The sequence below is a fragment of the Corythoichthys intestinalis genome, chromosome 3 (assembly GCF_030265065.1).
Source record: "Corythoichthys intestinalis isolate RoL2023-P3 chromosome 3, ASM3026506v1, whole genome shotgun sequence".
Lineage (NCBI taxonomy): Eukaryota > Metazoa > Chordata > Actinopteri > Syngnathiformes > Syngnathidae > Corythoichthys > Corythoichthys intestinalis.
In genome coordinates this window covers 25,668,990-25,689,695 of record NC_080397.1, presented here as the reverse complement: position 1 = coordinate 25,689,695, position 20,706 = coordinate 25,668,990, and the positions used below count along the sequence as shown (strand labels likewise).

At 39.8% G+C, this 20,706-nt stretch overlaps 1 protein-coding gene across 1 annotated transcript in view; it reads left to right on the top strand.

Moving 5' to 3' along the window:
- Nucleotides 1–20,706, top strand: part of kntc1 (kinetochore associated 1) — a 144,673-nt gene that overhangs the window by 74,555 nt on the left and 49,412 nt on the right. Inside the window, exon 57 of the mRNA XM_057831191.1 lies at nucleotides 1,578–1,664. Coding sequence (XP_057687174.1) covers nucleotides 1,578–1,664 — 87 coding nt within the window. The remainder of the gene's footprint in view (nucleotides 1–1,577; nucleotides 1,665–20,706) is intronic.

Here is a 20,706-nt window from a genome sequence, read left to right as displayed (position 1 = left end):
TTTTCTGCCAACTGAGAATTCGTTACGAAAGACACTTTTTTATACACACAAAGGCAACACAAATGTGATCCTTTTGAATCTTCTCCTCTGTGTGTCTGCAAAATCGCATGTTTTTTTTTAATATTAAACTTTCCCTGCGTTTTCGTTGTGTAAATGATTTTATAATGTTCACAAAAATATGTAGACTGTTTAAACATTAAGAAAACTTGCGGGTTTTTTTCTGCCAACTGAGAGTTCGTTACGAAAGACACTTTTTTATGCACACAAAGGCAACACAAATGTGATCCTTTTGAATCTTCTCCTCTGTGTGTCAGCAAAATCGCATGTTTTTTTTTTTTTTTAATATTAAACTTTCCCAGCGTTATTTCGTTGTGTAAATGCTTCTATAATGGTCACAAAAATATGTAGACTATTTAAACATTAAGAAACATGTGTTTTTTTCTGCCATCTCAAAGAAATGAAAATAAATTGCTGCTGCTGCGTTTTTTTTTTTTCGCATCACTCCAAGCCGGGTCGGGCTTCAATACTAGCGGGCCGTGTCCGGTCGGGCTGGATTTTTTTAGGCCCCATCTAACCTCTACTATCTCTCTGCTCTCTCAATTGCAAAAAAAAAAAAAAAAAGATATTTTCTCATGTTGAAACAGATTGTTATGGCTGCTAAAATGCTGCTGCACTTCATTTTAATTCATTATTTTTTATTGTTATGTGGTAGTTAATGATTGCATTTCTAAGTTGATTGCACATATATAGTGGGCTAGGCCTACATTTTACTTTTGATCTACATTGCAATTTAGTTGGATGTTTTGTTTGCAACTGAACTGATCCCTGGATTGATATTGCGATAAAGATGCTGCTGCACTACAATATTTTCTTTGTCGCTTTCTTTAATATTTACTTGAATATTTTTATCGGTGGGTTGTTGGGACTAAAATACAGTGACTGTTATTACTGATTTTGCACAGGAGTTCAGATGTTGCACTGTGTGAAAGGCTGCTACTGTGTGTAAAAAAAGAGAAAGCCCTGGTCTCATTCAAAGCACCAATTAAATGCTGTGATGTTTTTTTTTTTTTTTTAATATATATCTAAAAGTATTTTCATTTGACTTCAACCAGGAGTGACACAAGACCCAATAAAAAGTTGTTTAATGTCTGACCGCTTGTGTTGCCTCATGATTCACGAAAAATATGCTTTGCTTTAGAATTTTAATGCATCCCAGGCTTTAAGGCATCGCGATGCATTGCCGAATCGAACCGAATCGAATCGTGACCCTCTGAATCGAATTGAATTGAATCGTGGCCCTCCGAATCGTAATCAAATCGAATCGTGAGGGCAGTACCGATGCACACCTCTAGTGTTTATAGCTGATGCACGGGTTTTAAACCTTGACTCCGTCTCAACATTCGGGAGCCAAAGAAGCCATTTTGGCTGTGATTTTCAGTCCCTTGTACTCAGAATATAATGTAAAAGTTCCATATTTTTGGGATCAAACAGTCTTGGAAGTGACACTTGAGTGAAATAATTGAAGCTCCTGGGTCATGTGATGCTTTTGGCTCTAATTTACGCTCGGTTTTTCGCAGGCCTTTCTTTCCGAACACGAGCCGCTCGCTATACTGGAGCAGGAAGACCTGGTGAACACCGGAGAGTTTGCCGGCATTCCGTGGCAGGTGAGTCGCATGATAATTATTACCTTGGTCTTTCTGAAAGAAAGAACAAGGTTATGTTATTCTACAACTTTATTACCTTGGTCTTTCTGAAAGAAAGAACAAGGTATTGTTATTGTGCAACTTTATTACCTTGGTCTTTCTGAAAGAAAGAACAAGGTATTGTTATTGTGCAACTTTATTGTACTTATTACCTTGGTCTTTCTGAAAGAAAGAACAAGGTATTGTTATTGTGCAACTTTATTGTACTTATTACCTTGGTCTTTCTGAAAGAAAGAACAAGGTATTGTTATTGTGCAACTTTATTATTTATTACCTTGGTCTTTCTGAAAGAAAGAACAAGGTATTGTTATTGTGCAACTTTATTACCTTGGTCTTTCTGAAAGAAAGAACAAGGTATTGTTATTGTGCAACTTTATTACCTTGGTCTTTCTGAAAGAAAGAACAAGGTATTGTTATTGTGCAACTTTATTGTACTTATTATTTATTCATCTTATTCTCCGCGTTTTTTTGAGCCAACGCACAGCCCAAACCGTAGCACCGATCGGCACAGTTCAAGTATCGGCACGACCGGAATTTTCGCGTGACGATGGGAATTTTTCAAACCGCCACGAAAAATTTTCCGTTCGCCCGTAAACGGCAATTTTCCGAAAAATAAAAAAAGTTTCAAAATGTATCTAGTCCTACAATTTTTGACCAAATCACATAATTTGGGCATCAAAAATTCCGGGACGGTGAGGGGCATAAAAGTTGTATACAGAATTTGGCAAAAATTTACGGTTCCCCGGAAATTTGCCAAAAACTTTCCTATTCATTTTGAATGGAAAAAAACCGCGCGCTTCACAGCCCGAACCGTTAGACCGATCGGCACCGTTCAAGTATCGGCACGACCGGAATTTTCGCGTGACACAGGAAACTTTACAAATGGCCCCGAAAATTTTTCCGTTCGTCCGTAAACGGCAATTTTCCGTGAAAAAAAAAAAAGTTTCAAAATGTATCTAGTCCTACAATTTTTGACCAAATCACATAATTTGGGCATCAAAAATTCCGGGACGGTGAGGGGCATAAAAGTTGTATACAGAATTTGGAAAAAAATTACGCTTCCTCGGAAATTTGCCAAAAACTATCCCATTCATTTCGAATGGGAAAAGTCCCATTCACTTCCAGTGGGATTTCCAATGGAATTTACATTGCATTGATGCCATTGACGGCCATGCATGTCGAATCTACTGATGCCAATGTACTTGGATTCAATTGATTATATGGATGTCGATGCCATTGACTGCCATGGACGTCCAAAATTTTTCCCATTCATTTTCAATGGGGAAAAAACAAAATTACCCCAAATCAACAGAAAATGACCAGATATCAATAGGACGTGTCCCCCAAACTTCCCCAATTCCATTGACGCTTATGAAGGGTGCCGCCATTGACTTACATGGACGTCCAAAATTTTTCCCATTCATTTTCAATGGGGAAAAAACTAAATTTCTCCAAATCAACAGAAAATGACCAGATATCAATAGGACGTATATCCCAAACGTCCCCAATTCCATTGACGCTTATGGGGGGTGCTGCCATTGACGTCCATGGACGTCCAAAATTTTACCCATTCATTTTCAATGGGAATTTTTTTTTTTTCCCCAAATCAACAGAAAATGACTACATATCAATAGGACCTGTCCCCCAAATGTCCCCGATTGCATTGCTGCTTTTGGAGGGTGATGCCATTGACGTCCAGGGACGTCCAAACTTCCCATTCATTTCCAATGGCATTTCTTCATGTTTGTTCATTCTTTTGATGCCAATGTACTTGGATTCCATTGACGCTTATGTAAGTTGATACCATTGACGTCCATGGACGTCCAAAATTTTTCCCATTCATTTTCAATGGGAAATTTTTTTTTTTCCCCAAATCAACAGAAAATGACTAGATATCATTAGGACGTGTCCCCCAAATGTCCCCGATTGCATTGCCGCTTATGGGGGGTGATGCCATTGACGTTCATGGACGTCCAAACTTCCCATTCATTTCCAATGGCATTTCTTCATGTTTGTTCATTCTATTGATGCCAATGTACTTGGATTCCATTGACGCTTATGTAAGTTGATACCATTGACGTCCATGGACGTCCAAAAATTTTCCCATTCATTTTCAATGGGATTTTTTTTTTTTTCCCAAAATCAACAGAAAATGACTAGATATCATTAGGACGTGTCCCCCAAACTTCCCCGATTCCATTAACAATTATGAAAGGTGCCGCCATTGACGTCCATGGACGTCCAATTCTCCCATTCATTTCTAACGGCTTTTACTTTGTTTTTTGCCAATGACTGGCATTATGATCCATTCTATTGATAGACCTGAGTGGGGCTAAGATCTGTATCTCCACAGAGGAAAGACCAAGGTGTGTAATTTCTCCCGAAATTGCAGTTTCTAGTTGTACTTATTATTTATTCATCTTATTCTCCGCGTTTTTTTGAGCCAACGCACAGCCCAAACCGTAGCACCGATCGGCACAGTTCAAGTATCGGCACGACCGGAATTTTCGCGTGACGATGGGAATTTTTCAAACCGCCACGAAAAATTTTCCGTTCGCCCGTAAACGGCAATTTTCCGAAAAATAAAAAAAGTTTCAAAATGTATCTAGTCCTACAATTTTTGACCAAATCACATAATTTGGGCATCAAAAATTCCGGGACGGTGAGGGGCATAAAAGTTGTATACAGAATTTGGCAAAAATTTACGGTTCCCCGGAAATTTGCCAAAAACTTTCCTATTCATTTTGAATGGAAAAAAAACGCGCGCTTCACAGCCCGAACCGTTAGACCGATCGGCACCGTTCAAGTATCGGCACGACCGGAATTTTCGCGTGACACAGGAAACTTTACAAATGGCCCCGAAAATTTTTCCGTTCGTCCGTAAACGGCAATTTTCCGTGAAAAAAAAAAAAGTTTCAAAATGTATCTAGTCCTACAATTTTTGACCAAATCAAATAATTTGGGCATCAAAAATTCCGGGACGGTGAGGGGCATAAAAGTTGTATACAGAATTTGGAAAAAAATTACGCTTCCTCGGAAATTTGCCAAAAACTATCCCATTCATTTCGAATGGGAAAAGTCCCATTCACTTCCAATGGGATTTCCAATGGAATTTACATTGCATTGATGCCATTGACGGCCATGCATGTCGAATCTACTGATGCCAATGTACTTGGATTCAATTGACTATATAGATGTCGATGCCCTTGACTGCCATGGACGTCCAAAATTTTTCCCATTCATTTTCAATGGGGAAAAAACAAAATTACCCCAAATCAACAGAAAATGACCAGATATCAATAGGACGTGTCCCCCAAACTTCCCCAATTCCATTGACGCTTATGAGGGGTGCCGCCATTGACTTACATGGACGTCCAAAATTTTTCCCATTCATTTTCAATGGGGAAAAAACTAAATTTCTCCAAATCAACAGAAAATGACCAGATATCAATAGGACGTATATCCCAAACATCCCCAATTCCATTGACGCTTATGGGGGGTGCTGCCATTGACGTCCATGGACGTCCAAAATGTTACCCATTCATTTTCAATGGGAATTTTTTTTTTCTTCCCCAAATCAACAGAAAATGACTAGATATCAATAGGACCTGTCCCCCAAATGTCCCCGATTGCATTGCTGCTTATGGAGGGTGATGCCATTGACGTCCAGGGACGTCCAAACTTCCCATTCATTTCCAATGGCATTTCTTCACGTTTGTTCATTCTTTTGATGCCAATGTACTTGGATTCCATTGACGCTTATATAAGTTGATACCATTGACGTCCATGGACGTCCAAAATTTTTCCCATTCATTTTCAATGGGAATTTTTTTTTTTCCCCCTAAATCAACAGAAAATGACTAGATATCAATAGGACGTTTCCCCCAAATGTGCCCGATTGCATTGCTGCTTATGGAGGGTGATGCCATTGAGGTCCACGGACGTCCAAACTTCCCATTAATTTCCAATGGCATTTCTTCATGTTTGTTCATTCTATTGATGCCAATGTACTTGGATTCCATTGACCCTTGTGTAAGTTGATACCATTGACGTCCATGGACGTCCAAAATTTTTCCCATTCATTTTCAATGGGAAATTTTTTTTTTTCCCCAAATCAACAGAAAATGACTAGATATCATTAGGACTTGTCCCCCAAATGTCCCCGATTGCATTGCCGCTTATGGAGGGTGATGCCATTGACGTTCATGGACGTCCAAACTTCCCATTAAATCCCAATGGCATTTCTTCATGTTTGTTCATTCTATTGATGCCAATGTACTTGGATTCCATTGACGCTTATGTAAGTTGATACCATTGACGTCCATGGACGTCCAAAATTTTTCCCATTCATTTTCAATGGGGAAAAAACTCAATTTCTCCAAATCAACAGAAAATGACCAGATATCAATAGGACGTATACCCCAAACGTCCCCGATTGCATTGCTGCTTATGGAGGGTGATGCCATTGACGTCCAGGGACGTCCAAACTTCCCATTCATTTCCAATGGCATTTCTTCATGTTTGTTCATTCTATTGATGCCAATGTACTTGGATTCCATTGACGCTTATGTAAGTTGATACCATTGACGTCCATGGACGTCCAAAATTTTTCCCATTCATTTTAAATGGGAATTTTTTTTTTTCCCCAAATCAACAGAAAATGACTAGATATCAATAGGACGTGTCCCCCAAATGTCCCCGATTGCATTGCTGCTTATGGAGGGTGATGCCATTGACGTCCACGGACGTCCAAACTTCCCATTCATTTCCAATGGCATTTCTTCATGTTTGTTCATTCTATTGATGCCAATGTACTTGGATTCCATTGACGCTTATGTAAGTTGAAACCATTGACGTCCATGGACGTCCAAAATTTTTCCCATTCATTTTCAATGGGAATTTTTTTTCCTTCTCCCAAATCAACAGAAAATGACTAAATATCAATAGGACGTGTCCCCCAAATGTCCCCGATTGTATTGCTGCTTATGGAGGGTGATGCCATTGACGTCCATGGACGTCCAATTCTCCCATTCATTTCTAATGGCTTTTACTTTGTTTCGTGCCATTGACTGGCATTATGGTCCATTCTATTGATAGACCTGAGTGGGGCTAAGATTTGTATCTCCACAGAGGAAAGACCAAGGTGTGTAATTTCTCCCGAAATTGCAGTTTCTAGTTATAATTATTATTATTACCTTGGTCTTTCCAAGGGAAAGAACAAGGTTATGTTATTGTACAACTTTATTGTACTTTTTCTTTATTTACCTTGGTCTTTCTGAAAGAAAGAACAAGGTATTGTTATTGTGCAACTTTATTACCTTGGTCTTTCTGAAAGAAAGAACAAGGTATTGTTATTGTGCAACTTTATTGTACTTATTATTTATTCATCTTATTCTCCGCGTTTTTTTGAGCCAACGCACAGCCCAAACCGTAGCACCGATCGGCACAGTTCAAGTATCGGCACGACCGGAATTTTCGCGTGACGATGGGAATTTTTCAAACCGCCACGAAAAATTTTCCGTTCGCCCGTAAACGGCAATTTTCCGAAAAATAAAAAAAGTTTCAAAATGTATCTAGTCCTACAATTTTTGACCAAATCACATAATTTGGGCATCAAAAATTCCGGGACGGTGAGGGGCATAAAAGTTGTATACAGAATTTGGCAAAAATTTACGGTTCCCCGGAAATTTGCCAAAAACTTTCCTATTCATTTTGAATGGAAAAAAAACGCGCGCTTCACAGCCCGAACCGTTAGACCGATCGGCACCGTTCAAGTATCGGCACGACCGGAATTTTCGCGTGACACAGGAAACTTTACAAATGGCCCCGAAAATTTTTCCGTTCGTCCGTAAACGGCAATTTTCCGTGAAAAAAAAAAAAGTTTCAAAATGTATCTAGTCCTACAATTTTTGACCAAATCAAATAATTTGGGCATCAAAAATTCCGGGACGGTGAGGGGCATAAAAGTTGTATACAGAATTTGGAAAAAAATTACGCTTCCTCGGAAATTTGCCAAAAACTATCCCATTCATTTCGAATGGGAAAAGTCCCATTCACTTCCAATGGGATTTCCAATGGAATTTACATTGCATTGATGCCATTGACGGCCATGCATGTCGAATCTACTGATGCCAATGTACTTGGATTCAATTGACTATATAGATGTCGATGCCCTTGACTGCCATGGACGTCCAAAATTTTTCCCATTCATTTTCAATGGGGAAAAAACAAAATTACCCCAAATCAACAGAAAATGACCAGATATCAATAGGACGTGTCCCCCAAACTTCCCCAATTCCATTGACGCTTATGAGGGGTGCCGCCATTGACTTACATGGACGTCCAAAATTTTTCCCATTCATTTTCAATGGGGAAAAAACTAAATTTCTCCAAATCAACAGAAAATGACCAGATATCAATAGGACGTATATCCCAAACATCCCCAATTCCATTGACGCTTATGGGGGGTGCTGCCATTGACGTCCATGGACGTCCAAAATGTTACCCATTCATTTTCAATGGGAATTTTTTTTTTCTTCCCCAAATCAACAGAAAATGACTAGATATCAATAGGACCTGTCCCCCAAATGTCCCCGATTGCATTGCTGCTTATGGAGGGTGATGCCATTGACGTCCAGGGACGTCCAAACTTCCCATTCATTTCCAATGGCATTTCTTCACGTTTGTTCATTCTTTTGATGCCAATGTACTTGGATTCCATTGACGCTTATATAAGTTGATACCATTGACGTCCATGGACGTCCAAAATTTTTCCCATTCATTTTCAATGGGAATTTTTTTTTTTCCCCCTAAATCAACAGAAAATGACTAGATATCAATAGGACGTTTCCCCCAAATGTGCCCGATTGCATTGCTGCTTATGGAGGGTGATGCCATTGAGGTCCACGGACGTCCAAACTTCCCATTAATTTCCAATGGCATTTCTTCATGTTTGTTCATTCTATTGATGCCAATGTACTTGGATTCCATTGACCCTTGTGTAAGTTGATACCATTGACGTCCATGGACGTCCAAAATTTTTCCCATTCATTTTCAATGGGAAATTTTTTTTTTTCCCCAAATCAACAGAAAATGACTAGATATCATTAGGACTTGTCCCCCAAATGTCCCCGATTGCATTGCCGCTTATGGAGGGTGATGCCATTGACGTTCATGGACGTCCAAACTTCCCATTAAATCCCAATGGCATTTCTTCATGTTTGTTCATTCTATTGATGCCAATGTACTTGGATTCCATTGACGCTTATGTAAGTTGATACCATTGACGTCCATGGACGTCCAAAATTTTTCCCATTCATTTTCAATGGGGAAAAAACTCAATTTCTCCAAATCAACAGAAAATGACCAGATATCAATAGGACGTATACCCCAAACGTCCCCGATTGCATTGCTGCTTATGGAGGGTGATGCCATTGACGTCCAGGGACGTCCAAACTTCCCATTCATTTCCAATGGCATTTCTTCATGTTTGTTCATTCTATTGATGCCAATGTACTTGGATTCCATTGACGCTTATGTAAGTTGATACCATTGACGTCCATGGACGTCCAAAATTTTTCCCATTCATTTTAAATGGGAATTTTTTTTTTTCCCCAAATCAACAGAAAATGACTAGATATCAATAGGACGTGTCCCCCAAATGTCCCCGATTGCATTGCTGCTTATGGAGGGTGATGCCATTGACGTCCACGGACGTCCAAACTTCCCATTCATTTCCAATGGCATTTCTTCATGTTTGTTCATTCTATTGATGCCAATGTACTTGGATTCCATTGACGCTTATGTAAGTTGAAACCATTGACGTCCATGGACGTCCAAAATTTTTCCCATTCATTTTCAATGGGAATTTTTTTTCCTTCTCCCAAATCAACAGAAAATGACTAAATATCAATAGGACGTGTCCCCCAAATGTCCCCGATTGTATTGCTGCTTATGGAGGGTGATGCCATTGACGTCCATGGACGTCCAATTCTCCCATTCATTTCTAATGGCTTTTACTTTGTTTCGTGCCATTGACTGGCATTATGGTCCATTCTATTGATAGACCTGAGTGGGGCTAAGATTTGTATCTCCACAGAGGAAAGACCAAGGTGTGTAATTTCTCCCGAAATTGCAGTTTCTAGTTGTACTTATTATTTATTCATCTTATTCTCCGCGTTTTTTTGAGCCAACGCACAGCCCAAACCGTAGCACCGATCGGCACAGTTCAAGTATCGGCACGACCGGAATTTTCGCGTGACGATGGGAATTTTTCAAACCGCCACGAAAAATTTTCCGTTCGCCCGTAAACGGCAATTTTCCGAAAAACAAAAAAAGTTTCAAAATGTATCTAGTCCTACAATTTTTGACCAAATCACATAATTTGGGCATCAAAAATTCCGGGACGGTGAGGGGCATAAAAGTTGTATACAGAATTTGGCAAAAATTTACGGTTCCCCGGAAATTTGCCAAAAACTTTCCTATTCATTTTGAATGGAAAAAAAACGCGCGCTTCACAGCCCGAACCGTTAGACCGATCGGCACCGTTCAAGTATCGGCACGACCGGAATTTTCGCGTGACACAGGAAACTTTACAAATGGCCCCGAAAATTTTTCCGTTCGTCCGTAAACGGCAATTTTCCGTGAAAAAAAAAAAAGTTTCAAAATGTATCTAGTCCTACAATTTTTGACCAAATCACATAATTTGGGCATCAAAAATTCCGGGACGGTGAGGGGCATAAAAGTTGTATACAGAATTTGGAAAAAAATTACGCTTCCTCGGAAATTTGCCAAAAACTATCCCATTCATTTCGAATGGGAAAAGTCCCATTCACTTCCAATGGGATTTCCAATGGAATTTACATTGCATTGATGCCATTGACGGCCATGCATGTCGAATCTACTGATGCCAATGTACTTGGATTCAATTGACTATATGAATGTCGATGCCATTGACGGCCATGGACGTCCAAAATTTTTCCCATTCATTTTCAATGGGGAAAAAACAAAATTTCCCCAAATCAACAGAAAATGACCAGATATCAATAGGACGTGTCCCCCAAACTTCCCCAATTCCATTGACGCTTATGAAGGGTGCCGCCATTGACTTCCATGGACGTCCAAAATTTTTCCCATTCATTTTCAATGGGGAAAAAACTACATTTCTCCAAATCAACAGAAAATGACCAGATATCAATAGGACGTATATCCCAAACGTCCCCAATTCCATTGACGCTTATGGGGGGTGCTGCCATTGACGTCCATGGACGTCCAAAATTTTACCCATTCATTTTCAATGGGAAATTTTTTTTTTTCCCCAAATCAACAGAAAATGACTAGATATCAATAGGACCTGTCCCCCAAATGTCCCCGATTGCATTGCTGCTTATGGAGGGTGATGCCATTGACGTCCAGGGACGTCCAAACTTCCCATTCATTTCCAATGGCATTTCTTCATGTTTGTTCATTCTATTGATGCCAATGTACTTGGATTCCATTGACGCTTATGTAAGTTGATACCATTGACGTCCATGGACGTCCAAAATTTTTCCCATTCATTTTCAATGGGAAATTTTTTTTTTTCCCCAAATCAACAGAAAATGACTAGATATCATTAGGACGTGTCCCCCAAATGTCCCCGATTGCATTGCCGCTTATGGGGGGTGATGCCATTGACGTCCATGGACGTCCAAACTTCCCATTCATTTCCAAAGGCATTTCTTCATGTTTGTTCATTCTATTGATGCCAATGTACTTGGATTCCATTGACGCTTATGTAAGTTGATACCATTGACGTCCATGGACGTCCAAAATTTTTCCCATTCATTTTCAATGGGATTTTTTTTTTTTTCCCAAATCAACAGAAAATGACTAGATATCATTAGGACGTGTCCCCCAAATGTCCCCGATTGCATTGCCGCTTATGGAGGGTGATGCCATTGACGTTCATGGACGTCCAAACTTCCCATTCATTTCCAATGGCATTTCTTCATGTTTGTTCATTTTATTGATGCCAATGTACTTGGATTCCATTGACGCTTATGTAAGTTGATACCATTGACGTCCATGGACGTCCAAAATTTTTCCCATTCATTTTCAATGGGAAATTTTTTTTTTTTTCCCAAATCAACAGAAAATGACTAGATATCAATAGAACGTGTCCCCCAAACTTCCCCGATTCCATTAACAATTATGGAGGGTGCTGCCATTGACGGACATGGACGTCCAATTCTCCCAATCTTTTCTCATGGCTTTTACTTTGTTTAGTGCCATTGACTGGCATTATGGTCCATTCTATTGATAGACCTGAGTGGGGCTAAGATCTGTATCTCCACAGAGGAAAGACCAAGGTGTGTAATTTCTCCCGAAATTGCAGTTTCTAGTTATTATTATTATTATTCAATAATTCTCCGCGTTTTTTTGAGCCAACGCACAGCCCAAACCGTAGCACCGATCGGCACCGTTGAAGTATCGGCACGACCGGATTTTTCGCGTGACGATGGGAATTTTTCAAACCGCCACGAAAAATTTTCCGTTCGCCCGTAAACGGCAATTTTCCGAAAAATAAAAAAAGTTTCAAAATGTATCTAGTCCTACAATTTTTGACCAAATCACATAATTTGGGCATCAAAAATTCCGGGACGGTGAGGGGCATAAAAGTTGTATACAGAATTTGGCAAAAATTTACGGTTCCCCGGAAATTTGCCAAAAACTTTCCTATTCATTTTGAATGGAAAAAAAACGCGCGCTTCACAGCCCGAACCGTTAGACCGATCGGCACCGTTCAAGTATCGGCACGACCGGAATTTTTGCGTGACACAGGAAACTTTACAAATGGCCCCGAAAATTTTTCAATTCGTCCGTAAACGGCAATTTTCCGTGAAAAAAAAAAAAGTTTCAAAATGTATCTAGTCCTACAATTTTTGACCAAATCACATAATTTGGGCATCAAAAATTCCGGGACGGTGAGGGGCATAAAAGTTGTATACAGAATTTGGAAAAAAATTACGCTTCCTCGGAAATTTGCCAAAAACTATCCCATTCATTTCGAATGGGAAAAGTCCCATTCACTTCCAATGGGATTTCCAATGGAATTTACATTGCATTGATGCCATTGACGGCCATGCATGTCAAATCTACTGATGCCAATGTACTTGGATTCAATTGATTATATGGATGTCGATGCCATTGACTGCCATGGACGTCCAAAATTTTTCCCATTCATTTTCAATGGGGAAAAAACAAAATTACCCCAAATCAACAGAAAATGACCAGATATCAATAGGACGTGTCCCCCAAACTTCCCCAATTCCATTGACGCTTATGAACAGTGCCGCCATTGACTTACATGGACGTCCAAAATTTTTCCCATTCATTTTCAATGGGGAAAAAACTACATTTCTCCAAATCAACAGAAAATGACCAGATATCAATAGGACGTATACCCCAAACGTCCCCAACTCCATTGACGCTTATGGGGGGTGCTGCCATTGACGTCCATGGACGTCCAAAATTTTACCCATTCATTTTCAATGGGAAATTTTTTTTTTTCCCCAAATCAACAGAAAATGACTAGATATCAATAGGACGTGTCCCCCAAATGTCCCCAATTGCATTGCTGCTTATGGAGGGTGATGCCATTGACATCCAGGGACGTCCAAACTTCCCATTAAATCCCAATGGCATTTCTTCATGTTTGTTCATTCTATTGATGCCAATGTACTTGGATTCCATTGACGCTTATGTAAATTGATACCATTGACGTCCATGGACGTCCAAAATTTTTCCCATTCATTTTCAATGGGAATTTTTTTTTTTTCCCCAAATCAACAGAAAATGACTAGATATCATTAGGACGTGTCCCCCAAATGTCCCCGATTGCATTGCCGCTTATGGAGGGTGATGCCATTGACGTTCATGGACGTCCAAACTTCCCATTAAATTCCAATGGCATTTCTTCATGTTTGTTCATTCTATTGATGCCAATGTACTTGGATTCCATTGACGCTTATGTAAGTTGATACCATTGACGTCCATGGACGTCCAAAATTTTACCCATTCATTTTCAATGGGAATTTTTTTTTTTTTCCCCAAATCAACAGAAAATGACTAGATATCAATAGGACCTGTCCCCCAAATGTCCCCGATTGCATTGCTGCTTATGGAGGGTGATGCCATTGACGTCCACGGACGTCCAAACTTCCCATTAATTTCCAATGGCATTTCTTCATGTTTGTTCATTCTTTTGATGCCAATGTACTTGGATTCCATTGACGCTTATGTAAGTTGATACCATTGACGTCCATGGACGTCCAAAATTTTTCCCATTCATTTTCAATGGGAATTTTTTTTTTTCCCCCAAATCAACAGAAAATGACTAGATATCAATAGGACGTTTCCCCCAAATGTGCCCGATTGCATTGCTGCTTATGGAGGGTGATGCCATTGACGTCCACGGACGTCCAAACTTCCCATTAATTCCAATGGCATTTCTTCATGTTTGTTCATTTTATTGATGCCAATGTACTTGGATTCCATTGACGCTTATGTAAGTTGATACCATTGACGTCCATGGACGTCCAAAAATTTTCCCATTCATTTTCAATGGGAATTTTTTTTTTTTTTCCCACATCAACAGAAAATGACTAGATATCATTAGGACGTGTCCCCCAAACTTCCCCGATTCCATTAACAATTATGAAAGGTGCCGCCATTGACGTCCATGGACGTCCAATTCTCCCATTCATTTCTAATGGCTTTTACTTTGTTTTGTGCCAATGACTGGCATTATGATCCATTCTATTGATAGACCTGAGTGGGGCTAAGATCTGTACCTCCACAGAGGAAAGACCAAGGTGTGTAATTTCTCCCGAAATTGCAGTTTCTAGTTATTATTATTATTCATCTTATTCTCCGCGTTTTTTTGAGCCAACGCACAGCCCAAACCGTAGCACCGATCGGCACCGTTCAAGTATCGGCACGACCGGATTTTTCGTGTGACGATGGGAATTTTTCAAACCGCCACGAAAAATTTTCCGTTCGCCCGTAAACGGCAATTTTCCGAAAAATTAAAAAAGTTTCAAAATGTATCTAGTCCTACAATTTTTGACCAAATCACATAATTTGGGCATCAAAAATTCCGGGACGGTGAGGGGCATAAAAGTTGTATACAGAATTTGGCAAAAATTTACGGTTCCCCGGAAATTTGCCAAAAACTTTCCTATTCATTTTGAATGGAAAAAAAACGCGCGCTTCACAGCCTGAACCGTTAGACCGATCGGCACCGTTCAAGTATCGGCACGACCGGAATTTTCGCGTGACACAGGAAACTTTACAAATGGCCCCGAAAATTTTTCCGTTCGTCCGTAAACGGCAATTTTCCGTGAAAAAAAAAAAAGTTTCAAAATGTATCTAGTCCTACAATTTTTGACCAAATCAAATAATTTGGGCATCAAAAATTCCGGGACGGTGAGGGGCATAAAAGTTGTATACAGAATTTGGAAAAAAATTACGCTTCCTCGGAAATTTGCCAAAAACTATCCCATTCATTTCGAATGGGAAAAGTCCCATTCACTTCCAATGGGATTTCCAATGGAATTTACATTGCATTGATGCCATTGACGGCCATGCATGTCGAATCTACTGATGCCAATGTACTTGGATTCAACTGACTATATAGATGTCGATGCCATTGACTGCCATGGACGTCCAAAAATTTTCCCATTCATTTTCAATGGGGAAAAAACAAAATTACCCCAAATCAACAGAAAATGACCAGATATCAATAGGACGTGTCCCCCAAACTTCCCCAATTCCATTGACGCTTATGAAGGGTGCCGCCATTGACTTACATGGACGTCCAAAATTTTTCCCATTCATTTTCAATGGGGAAAAAACAAAATTTCTCCAAATCAACAGAAAATGACCAGATATCAATAGGACGTATATCCCAAACGTCCCCAATTCCATTGACGCTTATGGGGGGTGCTGCCATTGACGTCCATGGACGTCCAAAATTTTACCCATTCATTTTCAATGGGAATTTTTTTTTTTCCCCCAAATCAACAGAAAATGACTAGATATCAATAGGACCTGTCCCCCAAATGTCCCCGATTGCATTGCTGCTTATGGAGGGTGATGCCATTGACGTCCAGGGACGTCCAAACTTCCCATTTATTTCCAATGGCATTTCTTCATGTTTGTTCATTCTATTGATGCCAATGTACTTGGATTCCATTGACGCTTATGTAAGTTGATACCATTGACGTCCATGGACGTCCAAAATTTTTCCCATTCATTTTCAATGGGAATTTTTTTTTTTCCCCAAATCAACAGAAAATGACTAGATATCATTAGGACGTGTCCCCCAAGTGTCCCCGATTGGATTGCCGCTTATGGAGGGTGATGCCATTGACGTCCATGGACGTCCAAACTTCCCATTAAATCCCAATGGCATTTCTTCATGTTTGTTCATTCTATTGATGCCAATGTACTTGGATTCCATTGACGCCTATGTAAGTTGATACCATTGACGTCCATGGACGTCCAAAAATTTTCCCATTCATTTTCAATGGGAATTTTTTTTTTTCCCCAAATCAACAGAAAATGACTAGATATCAATAGGACGTGTCCCCCAAATGTCCCCGATTGCATTGCCTCTTATGGAGGGTGGTGCCATTGACGTCCACGGACGTCCAAACTTCCCATTCATTTCCAATGGCATTTCTTCATGTTTGTTCATTCTATTGATGCCAATGTACTTGGATTCCATTGACGCTTATGTAAATTGATACCATTGACGTCCATGGACGTCCAAAATTTTTCCCATTCATTTTCAATGGGAATTTTTTTTTTTCCCCAAATCAACAGAAAATGACTAGATATCATTAGGACGTGTCCCCCAAATGTCCCCGATTGCATTGCCGCTTATGGGGGGTGCTGCCATTGACGGACATGGACGTCCAATTCTCCCAATCTTTTCTAATGGCTTTAACTTTGTTTAGTGCCAATGACTGGCATTATGGTCCATTCTATTGATAGACCTGAGTGGGGCTAAGATTTGTATCTCCACAGAGGAAAGACCAAGGTGTGTAATTTCTCCCGAAATTGCAGTTTCTAGTTATTTATTCATCTTATTCTCCGCGTTTTTTTGAGCCAACGCACAGCCCAAACCGTAGCACCGATCGGCACAGTTCAAGTATCGGCACGACCGGAATTTTCGCGTGACGATGGGAATTTTTCAAACCGCCACGAAAAATTTTCCGTTCGCCCGTAAACGGCAATTTTCCGAAAAATAAAAAAAGTTTCAAAATGTATCTAGTCCTACAATTTTTGACCAAATCACATAATTTGGGCATCAAAAATTCCGGGACGGTGAGGGGCATAAAAGTTGTATACAGAATTTGGCAAAAATTTACGGTTCCCCGGAAATTTGCCAAAAACTTTCCTATTCATTTTGAATGGAAAAAAAACGCGCGCTTCACAGCCCGAACCGTTAGACCGATCGGCACCGTTCAAGTATCGGCACGACCGGAATTTTCGCGTGACACAGGAAACTTTACAAATGGCCCCGAAAATTTTTCCGTTCGTCCGTAAACGGCAATTTTCCGTGAAAAAAAAAAAAGTTTCAAAATGTATCTAGTCCTACAATTTTTGACCAAATCACATAATTTGGGCATCAAAAATTCCGGGACGGTGAGGGGCATAAAAGTTGTATACAGAATTTGGAAAAAAATTACGCTTCCTCGGAAATTTGCCAAAAACTATCCCATTCATTTCGAATGGGAAAAGTTCCCATTCACTTCCAATGGGATTTCCAATGGAATTTACATTGCATTGATGCCATTGACGGCCATGCATGTCGAATCTACTGATGCCAATGTACTTGGATTCAACTGACTATATAGATGTCGATGCCATTGACTGCCATGGACGTCCAAAATTTTTCCCATTCATTTTCAATGGGGAAAAAACAAAATTACCCCAAATCAACAGAAAATGACCAGATATCAATAGGACGTGTCCCCCAAACTTCCCCAATTCCATTGACGCTTATGAAGGGTGCCGCCATTGACTTACATGGACGTCCAAAATTTTTCCCATTCATTTTCAATGGGGAAAAAACTAAATTTCTCCAAATCAACAGAAAATGACCAGATATCAATAGGACGTATATCCCAAACGTCCCCAATTCCATTGACGCTTATGGGGGGTGCTGCCATTGACGTCCATGGACGTCCAAAATTTTACCCATTCATTTTCAATGGGAAATTTTTTTTTTTCCCCAAATCAACAGAAAATGACTAGATATCAATAGGACCTGTCCCCCAAATGTCCCCGATTGCATTGCAGCTTATGGAGGGTGATGCCATTGACGTCCAGGGACGTCCAAACTTCCCATTCATTTCCAATGGCATTTCTTCATGTTTGTTCATTCTTTTGATGCCAATGTACTTGGATTCCATTGACGGTTATGTAAGTTGATACCATTGACGTCCATGGACGTCCAAAATTTTTCCCATTCATTTTCAATGGGAATTTTTTTTTTTTCCCCAAATCAACAGAAAATGACTAGATATCATTAGGACGTGTCCCCCAAATGTCCCCGATTGCATTACCGCTTATGGGGGGTGATGCCATTGACGTCCATGGACGTCCAAACTTCCCAATCATTTCCAAAGCCATTTCTTCATGTTTGTTCATTTTATTGATGCCAATGTACTTGGATTCCATTGACGCTTATGTAAGTTGATACCATTGACGTCCATGGACGTCCAAAATTTTTCCCATTCATTTTCAATGGGATTTTTTTTTTTTTTTCCCAAATCAACAGAAAATGACTAGATATCATTAGGACGTTTCCCCCAAATGTCCCCGATTGCATTGCCGCTTATGGAGGGTGATGCCATTGACGTTCATGGACGTCTAAACTTCCCATTCATTTCCAATGGCATTTCTTCATGTTTGTTCATTTTATTGATGCCAATGTACTTGGATTCCATTGACGCTTATGTAAGTTGATACCATTGACGTCCATGGACGTCCAAAATTTTTCCCATTCATTTTCAATGGGAAATTTTTTTTTTTCCCCAAATCAACAGAAAATGACTAGATATCAATAGGACCTGTCCCCCAAATGTCCCCGATTGCATTGCTACTTATGGAGGGTGATGCCATTGACGTCCAGGGACGTCCAAACTTCCCATTCATTTCCAATGGCATTTCTTCATGTTTGTTCATTCTTTTGATGCCAATGTACTTGGATTCCATTGACGGTTATGTAAGTTGATACCATTGACGTCCATGGACGTCCAAAATTTTTCCCATTCATTTTCAATGGGAATTTTTTTTTTTTCCCCAAATCAACAGAAAATGACTAGATATCATTAGGACGTGTCCCCCAAATGTCCCCGATTGCATTACCGCTTATGGGGGGTGATGCCATTGACGTCCATGGACGTCCAAACTTCCCAATCATTTCCAAAGCCATTTCTTCATGTTTGTTCATTTTATTGATGCCAATGTACTTGGATTCCATTGACGCTTATGTAAGTTGATACCATTGACGTCCATGGACGTCCAAAATTTTTCCCATTCATTTTCAATGGGATTTTTTTTTTTTTTTTTCCCAAATCAACAGAAAATGACTAGATATCATTAGGACGTTTCCCCCAAATGTCCCCGATTGCATTGCCGCTTATGGAGGGTGATGCCATTGACGTTCATGGACGTCTAAACTTCCCATTCATTTCCAATGGCATTTCTTCATGTTTGTTCATTTTATTGATGCCAATGTACTTGGATTCCATTGACGCTTATGTAAGTTGATACCATTGACGTCCATGGACGTCCAAAATTTTTCCCATTCATTTTCAATGGGAAATTTTTTTTTTTCCCCAAATCAACAGAAAATGACTAGATATCAATAGGACCTGTCCCCCAAATGTCCCCGATTGCATTGCTACTTATGGAGGGTGATGCCATTGACGTCCAGGGACGTCCAAACTTCCCATTCATTTCCAATGGCATTTCTTCATGTTTGTTCATTCTTTTGATGCCAATGTACTTGGATTCCATTGACGGTTATGTAAGTTGATACCATTGACGTCCATGGACGTCCAAAATTTTTCCCATTCATTTTCAATGGGAATTTTTTTTTTTTCCCCAAATCAACAGAAAATGACTAGATATCATTAGGACGTGTCCCCCAAATGTCCCCGATTGCATTACCGCTTATGGGGGGTGATGCCATTGACGTCCATGGACGTCCAAACTTCCCAATCATTTCCAAAGCCATTTCTTCATGTTTGTTCATTTTATTGATGCCAATGTACTTGGATTCCATTGACGCTTATGTAAGTTGATACCATTGACGTCCATGGACGTCCAAAATTTTTCCCATTCATTTTCAATGGGATTTTTTTTTTTTTTTCCCAAATCAACAGAAAATGACTAGATATCATTAGGACGTTTCCCCCAAATGTCCCCGATTGCATTGCCGCTTATGGAGGGTGATGCCATTGACGTTCATGGACGTCTAAACTTCCCATTCATTTCCAATGGCATTTCTTCATGTTTGTTCATTTTATTGATGCCAATGTACTTGGATTCCATTGACGCTTATGTAAGTTGATACCATTGACGTCCATGGACGTCCAAAATTTTTCCCATTCATTTTCAATGGGAATTTTTTTTTTTTCCCCAAATCAACAGAAAATGACTAGATATCATTAGGACGTGTCCCCCAAACTTCCCCGATTCCATTAACAATTATGAAAGGTGCCGCCATTGACGTCCATGGACGTCCAATTCTCCCATTCATTTCTAACGGCTTTTACTTTGTTTTTTGCCAATGACTGGCATTATGATCCATTCTATTGATAGACCTGAGTGGGGCTAAGATCTGTGTCTCCACAGAGGAAAGACCAAGGTGTGTAATTTCTCCCGAAATTGCAGTTTCTAGTTATTTATTCATCTTATTCTCCGCGTTTTTTTGAGCCAACGC